This window comes from Meleagris gallopavo, chromosome Z, assembly GCF_905368555.1.
Source record: "Meleagris gallopavo chromosome Z, MGAL_WU_HG_1.1, whole genome shotgun sequence".
NCBI classification, from domain to species: Eukaryota; Metazoa; Chordata; class Aves; order Galliformes; family Phasianidae; genus Meleagris; species Meleagris gallopavo.
The window spans coordinates 51,824,895-51,847,050 of NC_139435.1; the positions used below are offsets into that span (position 1 = coordinate 51,824,895).

The following is a 22,156-nucleotide window of genomic DNA, read 5'->3' on the forward strand; positions in this document are numbered from 1 at the left end:
GGAAGCAGTGCTTTTAATCAAGTCACTGAGTAGGGAAAAATACAAAAATACATGTATGATGAGAACTTAATAATAAAAAATAAACATTACAGTACTGTGGGTTAGAAGACACAGAAGGAAATGGGCAGTTATCTACCAAGGTAGTCTTTTACCTAAGAAGCTCAAAGAACACTCACATCGTTCACGGACACTTAGCCAGGATACATTCAAACGTTAACAACTGTAAAACACTGATAGGAATCTAGAAAGAAATAGCTGAATTCTATTCCTACACACAAATCTGCATTGCTATACCATAGTTCATTTAACAGTTTAAGATAATCTACTTCCTCTCCAGTGTTGCTTCATAAGGATAACAATAAGCTATTTGTGTCAACTGTGAATACCCACATACTTAGTAGAAGTGCATGAGAAATAAGGAACTTGACAGGCAGAAGAAATTTGAGTATTTTCAACATGCAGCATGTATACTGGTGTCCAGAAGACTTGTCACCAACAAAAAAAAGTGCTACTTTATCTAATCTAATCAGAGTTCTGAAACAACTGATAATTGCTTAAGTTTTGCAGCATGTTTGTTTGTGGTGAACTTATCTAGATTCCCTTCAAAGCGACACACTGAGGCTTTGTAGCCTACTGTATGAGGTGGTACCAGAAAGAATGCACATTAATTCATTCGTTCTCACTCCTGGCAGAGTTGCACTGAAGCCTCGAGAAGAGGACAGGACAACTACTAAGTCTGTCTTTTACAGTACATGCCTTTGTAGAAAAATCCCACTGAAAGTTACTTATTTAGCCAATCGTTTCCCTTAACTGTTAATATTTTTCTTACAATAGCATGTATTTCAGCATACTTTGAATGAAAACATCATGTCTACAATTTATATTGAGGTCAATAAACAAATGATCAGGAATTGCAGATAGCAAACATGTCTGCTAAGCAGTGGTTTTAAGCATGCACATTAAAGGATTCATTCCTGAAATTTTCAAGTGAGTTTTTCTTGGAAAGAGAAGGGGAAGGGGCACTATTAATGAAAGTACACCCATTGATTATTAACAGGCAGAAGATAATGGTATAAAGTTATTATACAAGGAAATTCAAAATACTGAACAAAGGCTTTACGGATTCTTGATTTCTTACTAATAGTTCTCATCCTCCAGATGTAAATACCACTTAAGTTAGGAGACAGAGACAAAAAATTTATCTCACCACAAAATAAAATACTTGATATAATGTTTAGACATCACACCACATATTCATTCTGATTTTATAAAGCATTCTGTCAAAATCCGAGGATAGGTGTAGCTTGGGTTCCTTCCTTTCCTTCCTCTTCCCTCACCAACACCTCCCCCTAGAATTTAAACACATTTGCAAAGTACTCCAAGTTCTAAGCTTCTCTAAACCTTTTTTTTTTTTTTTTGCCAGGATAATCTTATGGACTTTTTTTTTTTATATTCAACTAAAAACTCTGTGACTGTAACATTTAAATAGAAGCCTGCACGCAACCTGCTTTGTAGTCTGTCTGATTTGGCACATTCCAATAGTGAGTAGCTTATTTGCCTAATCTTTCCTATTTCCCTTACTCTTATGAAAGGGGAGAAGGCCAGAGAATCATCTGAGACTGCAACCTAACTTTTTTTTTTCCACTCAAATCTGATCAGTTACTGGTTTAGTACATGAAAAAAAAAAAAAAAAACTACGTGCTTTCTTTAATACAAATTCCCTAGGCTTCAAAACAGTAGCTTTTCCTTCCCTTAGTAGGATATGTAGTTAAGTAAACTTAAATAGCCTGTACTATCAAACTGTCAAAGAAAATCAAAAGGCCTCATATTTTCAAGCTCCAACTTCTACAGCAATATTTAGAAGTGGCTCTCTCCTACATTTAATCAAGAGAACAGTTGCTTGTATTCAAGACTGCCTTTTATTTACATACTTTCATACCAAGCATAGTACTTTCATCATTTAACACACTCTCTGAGGACAGAGCAATAGGCAAGCCACCCAAGAATGGCTTCTCATCAACTCAAGTATAGGCACAACAGCTGGATTTAACATCATGTCTCCGTTTTCATTAACGACCACCACCAAAACCTACGCATAGTGACTGTGCTTTTATCTGCTACTGGTCTCATGTTTGTAGCAATCATTGACAACAGAATTCTTCCTCACACATCTCCTACAGGTCTTCAATGCAGCTTTCAGCTTCTCGAAGAAAAGGTCAACTCTATTGGCACCACCATTTCTAAGAAATTCCTTTTAGAGGAAGGAAGTGATTGGTACAGTGTATTGATCCAGACGTGGCATGTCAGTTGTCTCAAGAATCAAAGTATCATTACATGAGCTGCTTATGACTATAATGTCTACAACTCTGCAGTTGCATATAGGTAATACTATGGCATTTGTCACTATAGATAGCACAAAGTTTTTTTGAATTGACAAAGCTCAAAACAATGGGGAAGAAAAAATAACTACTATTTGTTACTGCTTTTCTAATTCAGGCATACTTTTGCTAGAGTACAGATAAGAAGAAAATGAGAGTTTGAATAGTTTATCAAACAATCAGCAGAGTGACAAAACGTTTCTCTTTTAGGAAAAAAAAGTCTTTCTTGAGGGAACAGACCTTCTATTTTCCCTTCTGGAATGAATTTTTAGATTCTTCCTCCCACATCACTTGTGATATTTCTGATGATCTGAATATAAAATTTAAGCAGCACTGAATTTATTTTATGCATGGAATAGCAGCATGGAATAATGTGCTGACAAAAATGTACAACTCTTGTGCAGAGACAACTGCTGTACCAATATAACTGCAAATATATGCAAATGTGATACCATATCAGCAAAGAGTAAGCTGGCTCTTAAAACTCTGTTTGCAGCATGCTAGTGTTTGTGTAATACAGACACATGCAGTTTCCGCTTAAGGGTCTTCAAAAAATTGTTCCCATGTTTTAACGGTTTTATCTCCCTGGTTTTCTCCGGTCTAAGAAACAAAGTCTTGAGTTTCCTTTCCAAAATTTGTAAATCTCCATGGAGCCATGTTAAATACACTGTTCTCCAGGGACCGAAAAAAAAAGTCTTGTGATAAATTTGCATGAACATTTATCAAGAACAACTTCAAATTTGCCTGTGAAAACAGGGTATTTAAGTGATTAAATATGTGAGAGGAAAAAAAAACAGTTCCAAACTTTAACTGGATCTGGTGACACTAATTCTCAAACAGTTCTTCAGCCTACTACTGTTAAGAATGGTTCAGATACAGTTGATAGCTTTGCTCTGAAGACTAACAACAAATCATAACAGATTTTTAATACTAAAATTGAATAATATTTACAGTTCTGACAGCTTTCAAGTGATCTCTGTAGTGGAAACAGAATCCGATGGAAAGAAGTACTGTAGGTAATTATTCAAAAAATATTTTGTCCTAACACCACACACTTAAGGTAACGTTAATACTCATATGGAGAGTATATTATTATTTATGCTCTCTACTGATCTGTTTCAGAAGCATTAATCCTAAAGTTTTGTTAGACACTGCTTTCACCTAGGACAAAATGAGTTTACTAAGCCCTCCCTCCTACTAAGAATGCAGAACTATTCAGTATATATCAGTATTCAGATTTGGCTGAAGCAGTGCTTCTTACTGCTTATCTTTACAGCCATAACCTAGAAAAAAACCTGCTAAAGCATTAAATGGCACCCAAAATTTATCCACTGCAAAATAGATTAATTAACCAGAAGAAACACGATCTGTTCTTAAAGATTCATGGAATGAAACATGAACAGATTCAACCACTGGATACTAGTTTCAATTAAAGGAAGTTGTTTTCAAATTTGCAGCCAAGACACCAAAAAACTTAAGTGCTTTGGTTACATTATCCTCTTCACAATTACATATTTAAAATATAGCAGCAAATACTTTTGGCATTGACTTCCAAAGATTTTAAAGGAGATTGCAACAACAGAGTATCTTACTGTTATCTTAAACTGAAATTAGCCTGTAGTACTTTGATTAAGCGGAGCAATTTTAACCACGGAGAAATTTATAGTTACAATTAAAATGTCAGCTGAAGATTTACCCAACTCCACATCACTGCTATCAGCTTGTATTTCACTGTCATGCAACTCAATACTACTCTTACACAAACATTAAACAATATTTGAGCATATTTATTCATATCCTTATATCCCAATTTTAAGAGCCATTCATACTTGAGGTTTTTTTCAAAGGAATAGAGAATCATTTATTTTTCCTTCCAGCTCTCACCTAGTAGTTGGAATTATTAACCTTGCAAGCAAGACTGTTAATGAAGAAGTTTGTTCAAACAACTGATTTCAACTTAGGAGTAAATCACAGTACTCAGAAGATGGTATACTTACTAAAAGACAGATAGGAATCTTATTAACCAGACTACCACTTAAATCTCATGTGCACGCTCTCACCCTGATGGAGGATTTGAACCACCTAGATATCTGCTGGAAAAAAAAATAAAGTATGGTGAGCCACAGGCAATCCAGGAAACCTCTAGTGTACTCTGAGTACCACTTCCAGGTCCAGGTATTGGACAGACCAGAGATGACACATTACTGGACCTGGTGCTCACCAATGTAGAGGAAATCATTCAAAAAGATCCAGAGGCAGTCCAGGCTGATGCAAATATGCCCTGGTTCAGCTCATGATAGAGGAATATGGGCCTGGCAAAGAGCAGAGCCCTAACTTCAGGAATTGTGTATTTAACAGCCACTTTTTTTTTTTTTTTTGCAAGAAAGCAACATACTAAGTTAGATATGTTATGATAAAATTTGAAACAGATAAGAGTATACGCTTCAAAGAGTTAGAATAAATATATCAAAGAGGAAGCTTCTCTACTTATACACATTATCTATGTTATATATTTTATACGTAGCCCAAGATAATTCCTGTTCAATCAATACAGGCTAGGCAAACAAAAAGGTTATACAACCGTGATTTAAAACAAAGGTTCTTACCAAAGGACAAATTCAGGCAAAAGACAGAAATATTCTGCAGACAAATTTGTAGTGTCAGACCAAACTGACATTAGAACACTGCATCATATTCCAAGGTTAATTCTACTACCTCTTTTTCCTTCTCCCTCTACTGCATTACTAGAAGTTTTTGAGGTTTTAGCCCAAAAATAGAAAATAAAGTCACATTTCTTTCCTAAATATCAGATCAAAACAAGGTCTCTCTCCAAGTAGAGAGTATTCATCAGTGCATCTGGAAACAGTGGTAGCATCAAGAGTTTTTAATGGCCATAATGTCAGCGAAAGAAGTTAAGATTTAAGTCTTTGGACTCCATTAGGAATTTCACTTACTGAAGAGGAACATCCAACGGACTGTGAGTAAGCAATTAAGTCTATTATCCAAGGAAAGGTTGAGATTTGAAAGCCTGCAGCCAGTGAGATGGAATGAGAAGGAATGAATCCTTCCAAGCATCTTACACAAGACGCAAGTTTTGTTGAAAACTGCAGGAGACTGGACTCCGGTGTACCTATCTGAAATACATTCCATTCATGCTAGAAATAATAGAGAGAAAGAACATTTTGTAAAAGTACCAAGATAAACATCTCTCTACATTTTCATACTTTGATTCATAGATCCCTCCATAAGGATAACACAACATGAATACCCCAAGTGAGCTCACATGCCAAAATAAAAGAAACAAAAGATGACCTCTATCCCATGGTATATCTACAGTGCTCATATCCCACACTCCCAGAAATATGGTAGATGAAGTCAGCCCTTCCTCTCAAGGAAGAACTGACTCAGGCAATAAAAACAACTTTCCAGCAAAAGGAAGATTTAGAAAGTGTCTCCACTTCCAGTTAATGGGAATTTTATCTTTAACGTCAAGTTACAAAACACAGAGGCATCGCTTCCCACACAAACACTGAGGTAACCAATCTGCCCAGCTTTAAGAGGAAGAAATACTTGTAGCCTAATTCACAGATCAAGACTTGGTTTTCATGGATTACAGTAAAAGCTTCTATTTCGGTATAAATATGACCAAACTCTTTTCTGATTTAGATCAAATCTTACCCTTGCAGTTATTACAAGTTTTAACAGCAGAGCATTAGGATCTACTGGTGAAGAACATTAGAGTTCGAAGTGAGAACTCCTTTCCTGTCCTCTCCAGAATCATACTGGTTTCCCTGCTGCACCACTGAATTTGATCCTTTTTAAAAGAATCACTGTACAATGAATGACTGTCAAACAGTTGTACTTATTTGACATGAAAAGAAAAATCATTCCTCAGGAAAACTAATCAAGGTTCTGAACAAAAGCAGTTTTCACTTGATTATCTGGGAAAAAAAAAAAGTCTAATGCATGTAACAGTTAAAGGTCTCTCTCAGATTTTTTTAATACAACTTACTTTTTCTCCATAATGAGGCAGATGCAGTATTAAATTACATAAGAGCCAAATCAAATCCTATTAGCAAGCCACTGGCATAGCAGTTTTGAACACTGAAGAACAGTCCAAATAATACAATGTTCTATTCATAAATGCAGGAGAATCCCTATTTCAGTCTCGCTCAAGAACCTGTTTTTAATACAGCAAATTCCCAAGTCATCTTCTACAGTCCATCCTTCTAAAAGGTTGATTTTTAGAATTCTTGCTTTTCAATTATCATCTATTTCTGATAAACAGAACACAATGCACTTCCCACTCAAGAGGTAGGGATTAAGGAGTAAGTGTAGCGCAGTACGCAGACATAGGTTTAAAAAAAAAAAAACTCTTCAGTTTCTAATTTTAAGTCTGTTTCCAGGCAGAGAACTTACATTTAACCCATTTTCTTATAATAGACTAAATAGTCCAGTGAAGTAATTGAAAAAAATCAGTTAATCAGTGATTAAATTTTTAATGTCATACTACGAAGTGACAGATGCAGCTTACTACACAGTATCCTAAGCCACCACAGAGCACAGCTATTACCATGAAGCACAACATTTGTACTGGCATAGTGTTATATTCAAGTCAAAGCTGCCAAACTGCTTACTGCTTAATAGCAAGATTGCACAGGATGGTCTTGGGGATCTCTCTACCATATAAACTCCTCCAAGCAAGTTGAAACATTAACCTGGCACTGACTCCTTCACAGCTGCAACAGATGTTGCTATTTCCTTTGAATTCAAAAGTTTGAATAATCTGAAATAGAAGCAGTTCATTTGAGGAAGTTAACAGGGGAAATGAAGACATAAGGTGAGCTTCCTTGTTAAAGTAGCTGGATAGGTCCATTTTTCTTTTATTTTTACTCACTACATCTGTGAGTGAGTTAAGTTTATTGTCCAGAGAAAATGTGTTTTTTTTTTTTATAGAGAGACAAAAAACCCACAAAACAATTCATTAAGTTTATCAGGAATAATTAACATGCTGAAGTGGAGAAATCAATCAAAGATGTTCCACGTGCTCAAGCTACAAGAACTGGATAATTTCCAAAATACTAAAAGGCAAACAATTTTAAGTCCACCAGTAAGACATTTTTTAAATAGTTGCAAATGAACATACTACAATTACTGTTATCTATGACAAAAAGAGAAGCAGGAATAATGGGTTTGTGATTGCTCAAACTATTTGAATATTATATAGGACTTCAGGAAAAAATCTGAACGATACAACAGCAGATGCAGCACAATTGTTTAAATTACTCCAAGACAGTGATCTTGCCAACATCCTTCTCTGCAAGAATACTCTTTAGGAATGAAAATCAAATGACATCTGATCAAATATAGTACCAAAGGGGGAAGAAAGTTAATTTGAAGATTCATATTCATTCTGCAGCACCTTCATTTTTAACCTGTTGTGATGTAGCTTACGCTGAAAGAAAAGCTATCCAGAGAGAAATCAGTATGTTCTTTCACATTTTGATCTTGAACATGTTACTGACACAGATGATATGAAAGCAAAGACCACCTTATTAAAAATCACGTTTTTCTGAACAAGTCTCCTCACTTCCTTGTACTCTACCAGAAAGTTAGTGTGCATTTTCTTCTGACATTAGTGCTCATAAGGCTCAGAGTACTGCAGAAGTCTCCAAGGAGGGGTGCATGAAACCCAAGAGACTTGCAGGACAATCCACTGGGATGTGGAAGAGAGTATTTTTCCTTTAATATTAATCAATAGAATTTAATTTTTTTTATTATGTATATTACATAAAGTAGTACATTATTTAATTTAGAAATGCACGTAAACTGTGGGTATGAACTCAAAATTATTTTACTGCGAGCTGCAGAATCAAACAAGTTTGGTGACCACTGTTGTAGTCTATCAGGGAGTCAACCCCTGGCACAGGAAAAGATCGCCAATTTTAGGAGGGAATTGTTATTTTGTATAAGCCACACCAGTTTCCAGATTCAACTTAAAGTTGCTGAAATACATAACCACAAGACAAAGCAGAATTTGTATGCTTCCAGCAGCAACCTACACTTGCATTTTCAAACTAGAGCCTGTTAACAGCTCTACCATCTCCAGCTTCTCTGGAACCAAACAAAAAGTAGTAAGAACAATATGAGCAGTTTGCTAATGACTGTTCAAGAGTTTATTCTACCAGTGTTCTGGACTAAAGACATCACAAAGATCAGATAAAAGAAGATTAATGCAACATAATTTTGCAAAATACAAACTGTCCTTATAAAACAAAGTCTGAAGGACTAACACAAAACTAACTGCTGCTGAAAATAGCTGTTTATTAGTTATCACAATCAAGGCAAAAAAAAAAGTTGTGTGGTACCAGGATAAATGAGAATTTTCCATGCAGATTTTAAAATCATTAGAACACCATTTTGCACAAAGCTAGTAAAGCTTCATCCAAGCTCATGAACACAGAGTTCACCACTTTTCAAAAAACTGGGAGCAAGAACAGTTACAAATGGAAAGCTTCTAGGATATCTAGAAGTACAGTGACAAAGCTTAAGAGAACTTCTCATGTTTTATTTTGGTAGGACTAAAGTTCAGAAAGAAATACGAGTACTGCTTACAAATATAAAGAAGAACAAAAAAGATAAGAAGTGATCTGAATTAAATCACAGTAACTCAAGAGCTATGAGGCCTCATGATTGACAACAGCCTTCAGCAAGGTGCTGCAAGAAGAATCCTACTTGCAGGAGCCAGCCTTACAAAAAGGCAGCAAGGAGAAAGCAGTTTTCAGACCTCACATTACATCATCAGCTAACTGGATAGCCTAGAATTGTCTTAGTCTCCTACGGATCTTAAGCTCTGTCTTCTTCACAGACTATCAGAGACAAACCAAGAACTAGAAGAAAGTTGCAGCAGTCATTCACCATTTTCAAGAGAGTATGTAATCCTTATAAAAAAAAAACTAGTGCCACGCAGTTTTTCTACTGTACCCAGCGTTTTAAATTGAAAGATAAACTGCACTGTTTCTTCAACAAAATAAAAATTAAAGAGGATATTTTAAAGAACTCGTCATCCAACTTGATTAAAAAATTAGAAAAAGTAATCAACCCTGTGATTTCACATGACCCTGCACTAAGACTATCAGTAACATTTTATTTACTTGTTTTCCAGTTCAGAGGACAGATGTGTGACTTTCTGTGGAGAAGACAGCCAGGCACATTTCTGTTTTTGAAGGAATGCTTTTTTTCTTCCTTCCCAGTTTAATTTGGATAGCGGGGTAAAGTTTGTCCTCTGAGATCACCATCTTACAGCCTGTCAAGGTACAGGCTAACACATTCATTAAGTGTTTAGTGAACAACAGAACAAAGCTACCAGTAGAGGGCTTGGTCTACACACCACTTATCAGAGTTTTAAGTGGCTGAACAAAAGGCAAATATTAAATCAGAATAATTCACAGACTGTGAAGTTTCTTGTTTCAAAAATAATCTCCCCAATTAAGGCAATACCATACATTTTTGTATGCCAGTAGATAACTTAACCAATCCAATTCTAGCTGCTTTAAAAGCATTTACCTTCTGGAACTGTAAGGCGTGTGATGTTACAGCACATTTACATTGAGGAAGACAAAGGCATATGGAATGTCTTTTACAAGCTATAGTTTTACTTTACTAGGCAAAACATATTCCTAAGCTTTAAGAAAAAAAATCCTCAGCAGGGCAGTGCACCCCACCGTAAACACAACGAAATCATGCAGAGCACATAAGGTTGTCTCCCTCTCCCTTCTTTGTTAATAATAACCATCTTCACAGCTCTAAGTCTCTGGAGACTGATGCTTCTGCATCACCTTATCTGTGACATTAGCAACTGTGACAGTATCAAACTCCCTCTACAAGAGAGATTAACACAAACCAAGCAGACAAGCAACATACCAATTGCCTTGGCTATCTGCAGCCAGTGATAAGTTACAAGACCATTACTTGGAGCTTAAAATAAGAGAGAAGATATGCAATCCATCCACTCAGTACTGAAGCATCATCCAGCTGTGTTGCCACAGCCACTTCTGAAAACAATCCCTTCCTACTGTAAGAATGATCAAACAATATCTTAGGTGGTTGGACTGACACCTATGCTATCTTCATAAGACAAACTCTTGCAAAAAGAGTATTCCTTCCGTATGTGCATCTTCCTCAAACACCGCATCCTCCTCAAGCAGGGCTCTTCTGTGAGAACAGAATCAGAACAACTGTTAGACATGTGATATAAACAAAGCTGTAAAAAAAATACAAAATACATTCTTTCATGGACACTAGCATCAGCATTGCAGAAACACTGCCTGTCAACATGCACTCACTTTTGAGAAGCAAGAAAAGTGTTGTGCAGACCGAGGGTAAGATGAAATAGCTGAATTCAAGCAGCAAACACACTGCTGGTGAGTGCTTCTAGATCAGTCTTGATGTAAAGTAACAGCCAATCTTGGTACACTGGTTTAAGAAGCTATTCAAAGCAAAGAAAATGAATGGCAGTTCCCTGAGGAACAAGAAGCATTTTCGTGGGGAAACAACAGATCTTTACTTAGCATACATTGCAATCAGTGCTGCTAGGATGTTTGTATCAACTGCCCTGCTACCAATACAGCTTACAGTAGTACAAGAAAAATCACTGTTTGATTAGAGGGTTTAATTTTTCAAGTTCGTAAGAAGTTGGAAGGAAAACATCAAGTTAAAAAAAAAATCTTAGACACCTATCCATTCTGCTGAACAAATTAAAGACATTTTAGAAATTAGCACTTTAAGTTCAGCAATGTTTACAACTTATCTATTTTGAGACCCTGTCCAAAAGCAACCTATCAAGAACAATTCTAGCTATCCTTTATTATAAATTTGAATAAAGGATGCTTATAGAAAGCACAGTTCCAGACTGTTACATTATGCATCAAAATGCCTTAACAGTATCATGAAGAGCTTGCTGGGCTGCAGCAATATAAACACACAGAATACCTGCCTGCCAAGTTTAGGATTGCAGGGCATGTCCTGCTTACAGGACACAGTTATCCAACAGCCCTTCCCTTTCTGCTCCTCATCCCAGCATAGAGCTGAAGTCAGAGATATGAAAGAAGTTCAGTGCGTTTCCCATAGACAATATGGCTTACTTATAATGACTCTAACCTCACAAAAAGTGATTGGTCGACTTTGCACTAACTGAGAATCAGACTAACGGGCATCAGTCCTGAGCAAATCTAACAGACAATAAGACTATGCTGCTACTGTTAGTGAGCATTGTGCTATCTAATCAGAACTGTGCCACGGAGACACCTCCTTGCATCACCAAACAATCCTGTATTAGAATAGATATTTGTGTTTCCAGAAAACATAGCTGGAGAATCGCCAGAAACAAAAAACACAGCACAAATGAATACGGACGCACTGAGCTGCCTAATGAGGGTCTGAAGCACCGGAGTCTTCAGAGACGACATTTTCTCATGGAATTCCTGCCTGACTGACTAGGAGTGAAAGATGGGATGTGAAGAGCTCTGGAAACGTAACATTCCTCAATTCATTAGGATGCGGTCCGCACGCCCCCTCATTCCAATCGACCGGTGGAAAAACCAACTGAGATACGCAGACACCAGCGCGCTGCCAGAACCCAGGGGGCTGCAAGAAAACAGCGCTGTAGTACTTTAACGCCCCCCTCACAACACGGCCCTGAGATTACCTCTCGTTAAACCCGCAGCAGCAGCAGCCTCCTCCTCCTGCAGCACCTCGGCGAGACGCGCACCCTCCCCTCTCCTTCACTCCCCTCCCCGCGGCGATGCCCCGTAGAGCTCGCAGACCCTGTTTGGCAGCGAACGGAAAACCGCTTCATCCGCGGCCGCCGCTACCCGGGCTGCAGAGCACGGCCCGGGAACGTACGGCCGCAGTGCTCCGCCGGGCTCCGTCTCCACCAAGGGGATGGACGGGAGGAGGCCCGCCGTCCCGGGGGCCCCGCCGCCCCGGGGGCCGCCCCGAGGCCCGCTCACCTTGTCCAGCTCGTCGTGCAGCTCGGCCAGGCTGGGCCGGATCAGCTTCTCGCCCAGATCCGCGGCCGTGTGGCGGTAGTGGTCGATGCGGGGCACGGCGTCCATGGTGTTGTGGCCGAAGGTGCGCAGGTAGTAGGTGTTGGTGTGGGTGTCGTAGTAGTAGTGGTGGTGCCCGCCGGAGTGCAGGCTGCCCTCGCTCATCACCGTGTCGCCGCCGTTCTGGAAGCTGACGTTGGCTCCCTCCGAGCTGCCGCCACCGCCGAGTTCGCTGGGGCTCTCATCGCCGGCCGACGGGTCGACGAAATTCACCCGAAAGCGGCCCTTTGCTTCCTCGCTGCCCTTCCCCGCCACATCGACTTCTCCGTTGGCCCTGCGGGGCGCCTCGGCCACCAGGTCCACCTGGAAGCGGCTCTGGCTCGGCGTGGGTCCCAGCGGTCTGCCTGGCGCGTCGGCGCCCGCATCTTTCCCTTCAGAGCGCGGCTCTACACCCGCAGCCCCCGGCACCTTCAGCTCGCCGGGGCCCGGCTCCCGTTGAAGAGGCTGCTGCTGCTTTCCCTCCATGGCTGCTCCCTGCGCTGCCGAGCAGTGCGTGCGGCAGCGGCTCAGGCAGCTCTGAACACCCCCCGCGGCGGCGGCTCCGCTGCTTTAAGCCGCCAACCAGCGCCCGGGGCTGCAGCGCGCCGCAGACAACGCAGCGCCCCGCCCCGCCGCAGCGCCAGGTGATGTTGCCGCCGCCGGCGTGGCCGCCGCCCCCGACCCCCGCTCGCCGCCCGCCCCCTCCGTCCGGCTCTGCCTCCCGCCGCCTGACAGCGCGGCGCGGGGAGGAGCGGCCGCGCCGCCGGAGAAAGAAGGGAGGAAGCGGCGCTCGTTGCGCCCCCCGCCCGCTCCACCTGACCCCCGCGCCGCGGGTAGAGGAACTGGGACGCGGAACGGCCTGGCCGCGCCCCTCACTTCCCCGCTCGCGAGGAGGCGGGATGCGGGGGGCCGCCCGCTCCTCAGGCTCCGCCCGCTGTCGGAGAGGGCGGCGGCGGCACCGCGCGGAACCAAACGATGGCGGAGCCGCTGCATCCGCCCCGCGGGGAGCTGTCCCGGGGTGGGGGTTGGGGCGGGGGAGAGCGCGGCGCCCTGGCCCTCCCGCCCCGCCGAGCCCGCCGGCGCGGGGCCTTGTCTCGCGAGAGGAGCGCGGCTCCGGCCCGGAGCCCCCGGGCGGAGGCGGCACCGCAGCCGCCGGCGTGGCGGTCTGGAGCCGCATCTGGATCATTCCCGACCGCGCTATCGCTGCTCGGAGCGGCCGTGAAGGGACCTGGGGGGATCCGCATGTGCGGCTCGGATAAGTGTGCGCGGAGAAAGGTGTGTGCCCATGGGTCAGCGCGGAGCTGCCTGCACTGCGGATGCCCACGAGGTCACCTCGGAGCGGGAGTGGGTGAACACTGCGCTCCCCTGCCGGCCTCCAGATGTCTTCCGGGCACTGTGGAGTCCTTTCTGTAAAGCACTTCTCCCTGCATAAATTGGTACCAGTAATGTCTCCTTCCTCTGTCCTGTGCCGCAAGTGACTAATCCTTCTGTATCAGTAAAGATGCCTGCACAACCCATTAGGACATAGGAAGTTAGTTCTGAGGCTTGAAGGGGAACTTCGGAGTGATGTGAAAACCTTCTGCTCTACAGTATCAGGTCAGCCCATATATTGTCATTATTCATTGCTATAGGTTTTATACACGTGCAAATCATAGCTCAGAATGGGAGGACAGTCAGGCGACAGTTCCCCCCCCACCTCCCACTTCTCAAAAAAATAATTTGATATGAGGAATGAGTGAACAAAGGAGGTGGGGGCACTGATCCTTTTCTCAGTGTTTCCTTTTCAAACAACTTCAACAAGAGAACAAAATTCACATTTTTTTGTTTCTTTTTGAGGAATTCCTGGTTTGCTCCAGAACGTGACAGAAGACAGGATTCAGGAAATGTTCACGCTGTATGAAGTATAATTGTGAAAATCAGCAAGTGAGCTGGGAAGTAAAAAGGTGAAACCGTAGTGAAAGTTTGGCTTCTGCCAGCTGATGAGGTCTTCAAAAGGAGTGGATGATAAAGAGATGTCAGAATAAAGATCTTCAGCTCAAAACTGGAAGCAAACTATGATTCTGTGATGAATGAACACTGCTTTAATAACTGGTGATATGCATATAAAACCCAACATTTTCCATTAGCAGGCATAAAGATCAGATGTGCATACCTGTGAAGAAATTGCCCTGTTGTCAGGGATTTGGAAGTGATTTGGAAATAGTTAACAAATTTCTGTCACTTTTCTGTACTAATAAATAACAGTAGGAAAGCAGAGGGAAACATCTCCTGAATCGCTGTATGCAAAGGAATATGGTCAGCTTATATCATGGTAGTTTGCTGTTTTAAATCAAGCAGTATTTCATGTGTATTGCTAGATGGGTACTGATTACACTTAGAAGGTCTACCACCTGTTTAATGTCAGTTCCCATTTTATCCTTACGTTTGTACTGCAGTGCTCAAACATTTTGCCTGCCCTTCCCTCAGTTGTACTGAGGGAAGCCACAGCCCTGCCTGAGAGTAGTGGGTGGAGGCAGATGGAGCCCTGGTAAACAAGCTTAAAGAATGGTGGTGTTCTTAGAAGCAGGAAGAGGTTACTGGGTGAGAGGAGTACACTGGTGGGAAGAAAGTGGGGCACAGAGAAGTCCTGAGGAGCATGTGAATCCAAATCGGGGAGACCCTCATGGGAATGACAGGAAATGACAGGGTGTAGAGTTCTTAGCAAGTGAAGTGTGTGTGCATTCATCTTGTGGTGTGAGATGATGATGAACAGAATTGTTTGAGTTGGAAGAAATCATTAAAGGCCATCTAGTCCAACTCCCTTGCAATGAACAGGGACACCTACAGCTCCATCAGGGTGCTCAGAGCCACACCAGCCTGACCTTAAATGTCTCCAGGGACAGGACATCCACCATCTCTCTGGGCAACCTGATCCTGTGCCTCACTACTTCTATTGTAAAAAACTTCATATCCAGTCTTTATCTATCCCTCCTTTAGTTTAAATCATTTCCCCTTGTCCTATCGCAAGAGACCCTGCTGTCTGTCCCCTTCTTTCTCCTTTAGGTACTTAAAGGCCGTCATCAGGAGCCTTCTCTCAGCCTGTCCTCATAAGAGAGACATTCCGTCCCTTAGATCATTTTTTATGGTCCTTTTCTGGACATGGTCCAACAGGTCCATGTTTCTCCTCTACAGAGGACTCCACATCTGGACCCAGTACTCCAAGTGAGATCTCACCTGTACCAATTAGAGGAGCAGGATTACCTCCCTCGCTCTTCTGGCCTTGCTTCTTTTGCTGCAGCCCAGGATATGGTTGGCTTTCTGGGTGGTGAGGGCCATTGAGGGCCATAACAACTGCTATCTACCAGCCCCCCGAAGTGCTTTTTGGCAGGGCTGTACACAATGCTTTCATCCCTTAGCTTGTACTGATTGTGGGTGTTGCCACAGTACTGGCAACCTTGCACTTGGCCCTGTTGAACCTCATGAGGTTCTCCCATGCCCACTGCTCAAGCCTGTCTGAGTCTATCTCTATGGTATCCCATCTCAGTGTGAAAGCAGACTTGGGGACACTATTGCAGTCCACACAGCAGACAGGGAAAGAGAAGACCCAAGAATAGGAGGGAGATCTATAAGTAAAATGCAGGCTACTCAGAAATGAAAGCGTGAAAGAGATTAAGAAATACCCCTGTATGGGAAACAGACAAGTAAAGAGACTGAGTCTTCATAAAGATCTTGGAGCTTCACATACCCTGTGAGAAAGGTGACAGAATCTGTAACAATAAATGGGAATAGAAGGTGCACAAACATCCTAATTGGACTGCTACATAAAATATCATTGATCCAAAAAAAAAAAAAAGCATTTTGGAAAAAAAAAAAAGCATATTCACTTTAAGCTCTTAAATAAATGTTTTCTGGCATAGCAGTACTTAAAACACTAAAAATATAGTGGAACCTGGGTGTCATTGGCAAATAAAATAAAAACAATGCAGTACATAAAAATAAGAATTAAATTACTCCAATACTAGCTAAGATTATTTACCACCCATTATTACTTACAAACTGTGGACGGTAGCACTGTGAAGGGCTTCAGCATCCTGTCAAAGATGCAAAAGCACTATTGAAAGTTCCACATTCAGTTCTGGCTGCTTAAGGAGCATTAAATTACAACCTGCATGTGGATATATAATACACACTCTTAAATGCACACACACATGGGAGGAAGTACCATATGCAGTTGGCTCAATGGCTACTACCAAAGATACCTTTCATCAACAAATGTATTCTTTTGACACTGAAGGACATTAGAAGTCCTGTCAGCATGACCGTCAGCATTACTAAAAGTAATCTAACATGTATATGAACCTGAACATAAGAAAATCGAAGCTGAACAGCTGTCCTGGGTCTGGCAAAGAGCTCATTTAGTTCAGTAACCAACCAGAAGCAGTTGGTCACAAAGGAAAGGCTGTCTAAGGGCAGGGCAAGCACAGGTCCTGCAGGTACTTTCCCAGCCTGAAAGATGCTGTGGCTAATGGACTAGACAAGCCAGAGGTGCCTTCTCTTCCATGGAGCTGCCTGTTTTCCTCCTGATGTTAAGCAGTGTTAAGTTTTTGCAACTTCTTGTGACTTGGTTTTCTATGTGTACCCTTTTTTGGCTCGGGATCTGCCATTTGCTAACTTCACTGGGTGCTCCACAGTGTTTTCCTGATACCCAGTATGAAACACTGGAAAATGCAGCCTCTCTGTGGCATTATGACTATTGGTTGGTTAGACCTTGACTAGATCTCTCCCCCATTTGCCTCTTTTCCCAGCAGAACTGTAACGAATTCCATCCACCTATGGATATTGTTCTACACATCATTGTTACTCTGTGGTTCTACCAGGTCCTTTCTGAGATGCACAGTGTTCCAACTTGTGAGTCCACTGTGGATTTTTTTTCATTTTTGCAAACAGACCACTTAGTCCTATTCTCTTTCCTACCTTGAACTAGCTATTTATCAAAACACTTACCATCCCTCTTATTCCAAGATTCCTTATAAGAGCCCTTCACCAGAAATGTTCTTGAAAATGTTCCAGAAAACTACAATAAATAGTCTTGAATAAACTTTACATAGATGCTTGTGAATGTCAGCAGTATACTCCTGAAGTATGAGTTTTGAGTTCCTTCGCAGGCTCCAAATCTCCTACAAGTGGCATTACAAAAGAGAAGATACAGGACACCTCAAAAATTGTATTTACCTGCTTGGCCACTGATTCCATGCTTTGTTATAATTTCTCATGATTTGTCTGGTAACAGATACTACCAGGCTTACAAGCCTATATATCCACAGATCTCTCAAAATGTTAAAATTAGGTATCATATTTCCAAAATGCATGACCTCAGGCCCTAGGTTGCTCTTTATGTACTGTGTATCAGAATTAGTAGTTCAGCAGTTTAATCCCTGAGCTTCTCCAGAGCTGAGGGCTGAATGGTGTTTGGACCCAGTGCCTCACCGCTGTTCAGGCAGATCCCTCCTTCATGCCTTGCAAAGAAGGGTTCCAGAAGGGGAACCTTGCTCACCTCTTCCACAGTGCAAGCAGATGACCATTCTGCCTGCCTCATACAGCTCTATCTTCAAGTACTCTTTTTAATCATCAAGGCTTAGACTCTAAACAGACCTCCTGTTCTGATTGTGTGAGATGTTATCTTACTGTTTTATTTTCCTGCAAATTCTGTTTGGGTTATTATCTCAAGCTCATGGTGTTTTGTTTTTGATTTGTTTTTGTTTTGTCTCTCTCTCTCGATATGTTTGGACACAACTTCAGCTTTTCAGAGAATGACTTCTAGTGACTTGCCTCTTTTCAGCTGTCTGGTGCCTGTCTCCATTCTACATTTCTCATGTAATTATTGATCAGTGGTATAGATTTCCTCCCTCTCTCCAATTCAGTGTATTTTATCAATCACCAACTGTAGAACATACCAACTGTACACCAACTGTAAGAACATAGCACAGTCTCCTCTCCAGCCTGGTCTTTTACACGCTTCCTTATCACATGTTTTTTCTGTTGAGTACAGATCTGAGGATATGGGGACTTGGTGCATACTTTTGGGTTTTTGTTTTCCAAGGATATAAATTCAAGGCAACCTACAGTTACTGTTGGCAATGCAGTTCTTGAACATTAAAACTCTGAAACATATCCTGTGTGCTTCTTGAAATGTAATGTTGCTTCCCTCTTTTAAACTAACAATTTAATCACTCCCTGATACACTCATTGATAGCACCTAAAAATGTTTCCTCATCATGATTTTGTTACATTTTCCCAGTCAATGCATGGTCTGATGATTCTTTCTCTTTTTGTTCTGTTTCTTGTATCTTCTTCTCTTCCTTCTTTTTGCTTCCATCACAAGTAGAAGCATACTTAATATTGATATTGTATCAACATGGTGTTTATTTGGTTCTTTATTATTATTGTGTGTGTTAAACCAAATGAGTGTTTTAAGTAATTTCTCAGAAATCTGGATGAAATCCTTCAATGTCATGTAGCAACTTACCTGTTTTTGTATTATATTAATCCTAGCTTACAAGAAAAAAAGGAAATTGCAATAACACTTCTGAAAAACTGCCAGACAAATCCTATGAATAAGATGCTAATAAATAAAAACCTTGTATGCCAGCCAGATGTCGCAGAGGAACAGTTTCAGGAACATTTCTTGTTCTATCCATGCGTTTCATAGAATCATAGAGTGGCCTGGGTTGAAAAGGACCACAATGATCATCAAGTTTCAACCCCCCTGCTATGTGCAGGGTTGCCAACCAGCAGACCAGGCTGCCCAGAGCCACATCCAGCCTGGCCTTGAATGCTTCCAGGGATGGGGCATCCACAACCTCCTTGGGCAATCTGTTCCAGTGTGTCACCACCCTCTCTGTGAAAAATTTCCTCCTAATATCTAACCTACACCTCTCCTGTATCAGTTTAAAACAGTTCCACCTCGTCCTATCACTACCCACCCTCATAAACAGCCATTCACCCTCCTGTTTATATGCTCCCTTCAAAGGCCACAATGAGGTCTCTCCGAAGCCATCTCTTCTCCAAGCTAAACAATCCCAGTTCCCTCAATCTTTCCTCAGAGGAGAGGTGCTCCAGCCCTCTCGTCATCTTAGTGGCCCTCCTCTGGACCCACTCCAAGAGCCCCACGTCCCTCCTATACTGGGGACCCCAGGCCTGGATGCAGTACTGCAGATGGGGCTTCACAGGAGCCGAGTAGAGGGGGACAATCACCTCCCTCTCCCTGCTAGCCACCCCTTTTTTAATGCAGTCCAGAACACAGTTGGCCTTCTGACATGCGGAATCAAACTCTGTAACCCAAGTAAGATTACAAAGCAGGTACGGTTTATTCAGTACTGTGTGGACACCAGGTGCAAGGGGGATAGATCTGCCTAACTTGCTCATTGTCTGGAGAAATCATGCTACAGATATAGGCGAAACTAATACGTAATCAATAGATTTCCCGGAATTCAGATACATATTCATTACACCCCCAAGAGTTTGTTAGCATGCAGGCCCTCCCCTCTTGTGTGTGCACAGTGGGTCGTGGGATGAAGATTTGTTGTTTTCTTCGCAAAGGTTTCTGACCTTTCTCACTGTAAACTCCTGGCCTTTCGGGGGGGCATCCTCCGAAACTGGTTTCTTCTTGCCCTGTGGATATCTAATCACCTCCCTGCCAAATGTCCTTGGGCTGTTCTCAAACCCTTACTTTTATGGCCTTCCTCCCCCCCACTATCCCAGATACAGTATCTGCCATCCCTTATTTTCTAACAAGCTCTGCATTCTTGCTTCTATAAATTATCTCTAACTATTCCTCTTCACCCCTTTTATTCTCAGTCACTGTGAAGCCTTCTTGCCCTTTTACTTTCCCTTATGGGGCCCGTCTCACCTTTCACTTCTGGGCTGCAAGTGCACACTGCTGGCTCACATCCAGCTTCTCGTCCACCAGGATCCCCAAGTCCTTCTCCACAGGGCTGCTCTCAAGGAGATCTTCCCCCATTGTGTATAAATACCTCGTGTATGGGGCTGCTGAATCACGGCCTGAACCTCTGATTAATCACCTCTGATTAATCCATGCCTCTCCAATTTAGAGAGATGGATGTGGTGAGGGACCACGTCAAAGGCTTTGCAGACATCCAGGTATATAGCATCCATCACCCTTCCCCCATCCACCAAAGCCATGAAGCCATGCTGGCTGTCTCGAATCACCTCTTTGTATCATATGTGCCTTAACATAGCTTCTGGGAGGATCTGTTCCAACATCTTCCTAGGTACAGAGGTGAGGCTCAATGGCCTGTAGTTTCCCAGATCTTCCTTTCTCAAAAATAGGAGTAATGTTTCCCTTTTTCCACTCTGTGAGGACTTCAATGGACAGCTGTGATTTTCAAATATGATGGAAAGCAGTTTGGCAAACAATATCCTATCTATTTCTAATGCGTAAGTCTGACATGCAGGAGAGATTTTGGATGATTTCTTCAACGGACTTCAATTTTAATATATATTAAACAGTGCATTTGCTTAGGAATGAGGTGTGCATGTACTTCATGTCCATCTAGAAATGAAAATTTTTACAAGATACTACATTTTTTCAGTAACTGGAGGAGGGAGTTCAGATCTTGCTCCCTGTCCTGAGTTTGTGAACAACAGCATTAGTATACTAGTTTAGAGTTCTGGTTGTCTCTTTATCTAAAAGATTGCATTTCTTCCCATTACCTTATCAGTTTGGTCAAGACCAACAGAGACCCATGGCCTCTAGAAACTGCTGCCAAGGTCCACATTTGAAAAAATTAGATTAAATTGTGTTAGCTTTAATTTTCCAGAGCATGAAATGCTTAACTCATTATTTTTCTCCTGGCACTTGAAAATTTTGTTGTGTACTTACAGTGTGTCTATGCATTTGGAAAAAGAAATTTTTCAGACTGGAAAGAGAGCTTACTATATTAAGCTGCTGTGGTTATAGGAAGTTCAGTCTCAGAGAATACAGATGAGCATATTGCAACAACTCTAAAAATGTAAATATATAAGCAAGCAGAGAGGCTGTTGTGTTCAGCCTGTTGTACCTTCAGCATAGTACTCTTCATTTATCTTCTTTTATTTCGTGTCTAGTTTTAATCATTTGTACTTGTGTGAGTCTCTAAAGAAACTGGTAATAGGCAAAGGTGCAAGAAAACATTGAGTGTCTGCTGAAACATGCATAGCCTGAATACTCAGTAACTGCTCACTCCAGTCCCTAGAGTACTAATTTTAAGTCCAAACCATGCCCGCAGATTGCAGTGAAGTAGCTCAGGATAGACCTCACACAGTCTTTTTCACCCGAAATCCTTCTTTTTCATTCTGAGCCAGGATCCTGCTTTGATATTTCCTTCCTGACACCTCTGCATGAACTAAGTCCATTTCATGTGATCTAGTTCTTTTCTAAATTCATCTCTTTGATCTCTGGTACAAGTGTCTTGTAGCAATTAGACAGATCAGTACAATGGGAAAGGCATTAAAACAAAGGTGCAATGACAAAAGGACTGGTACAATAGAGAGCTGTGATAAAGGAAGGGAAGAAGATTATCTGCCCATATCAGAAGATCCTAGGTTTGCAGAGGAAAGCTTCCCCAAGTAGGGAACTCCAACTAGAGATCCTTCCCCAGTGCCAGTCAGCCCTTAAATAAGGTCAAAGAGAGGTGCAGCCAGGCTCCACCCCTT

The 22,156-nt window shown here is 41.8% G+C and overlaps 1 protein-coding gene across 2 annotated transcripts in view; it reads right to left on the bottom strand.

Annotated features, from left to right (window-relative positions):
- SLC12A2 (solute carrier family 12 member 2) overlaps positions 1 to 13,116 on the bottom strand; it is a 59,670-nt gene extending 46,554 nt beyond the window's left edge. The window contains exon 1 of one of the 2 annotated variants that reach the window (XM_085214546.1): positions 12,389 to 13,116. In XM_085214546.1, coding sequence (XP_085070672.1) covers positions 12,389 to 12,949 — 561 coding nt within the window. In that variant the 5' untranslated portion in view covers positions 12,950 to 13,116. The remainder of the gene's footprint in view (positions 1 to 12,388) is intronic. The other variant, XM_085214545.1, reaches the window with a different exon arrangement.
- Between the last annotated feature and the right edge of the window lie 9,040 nt (positions 13,117 to 22,156).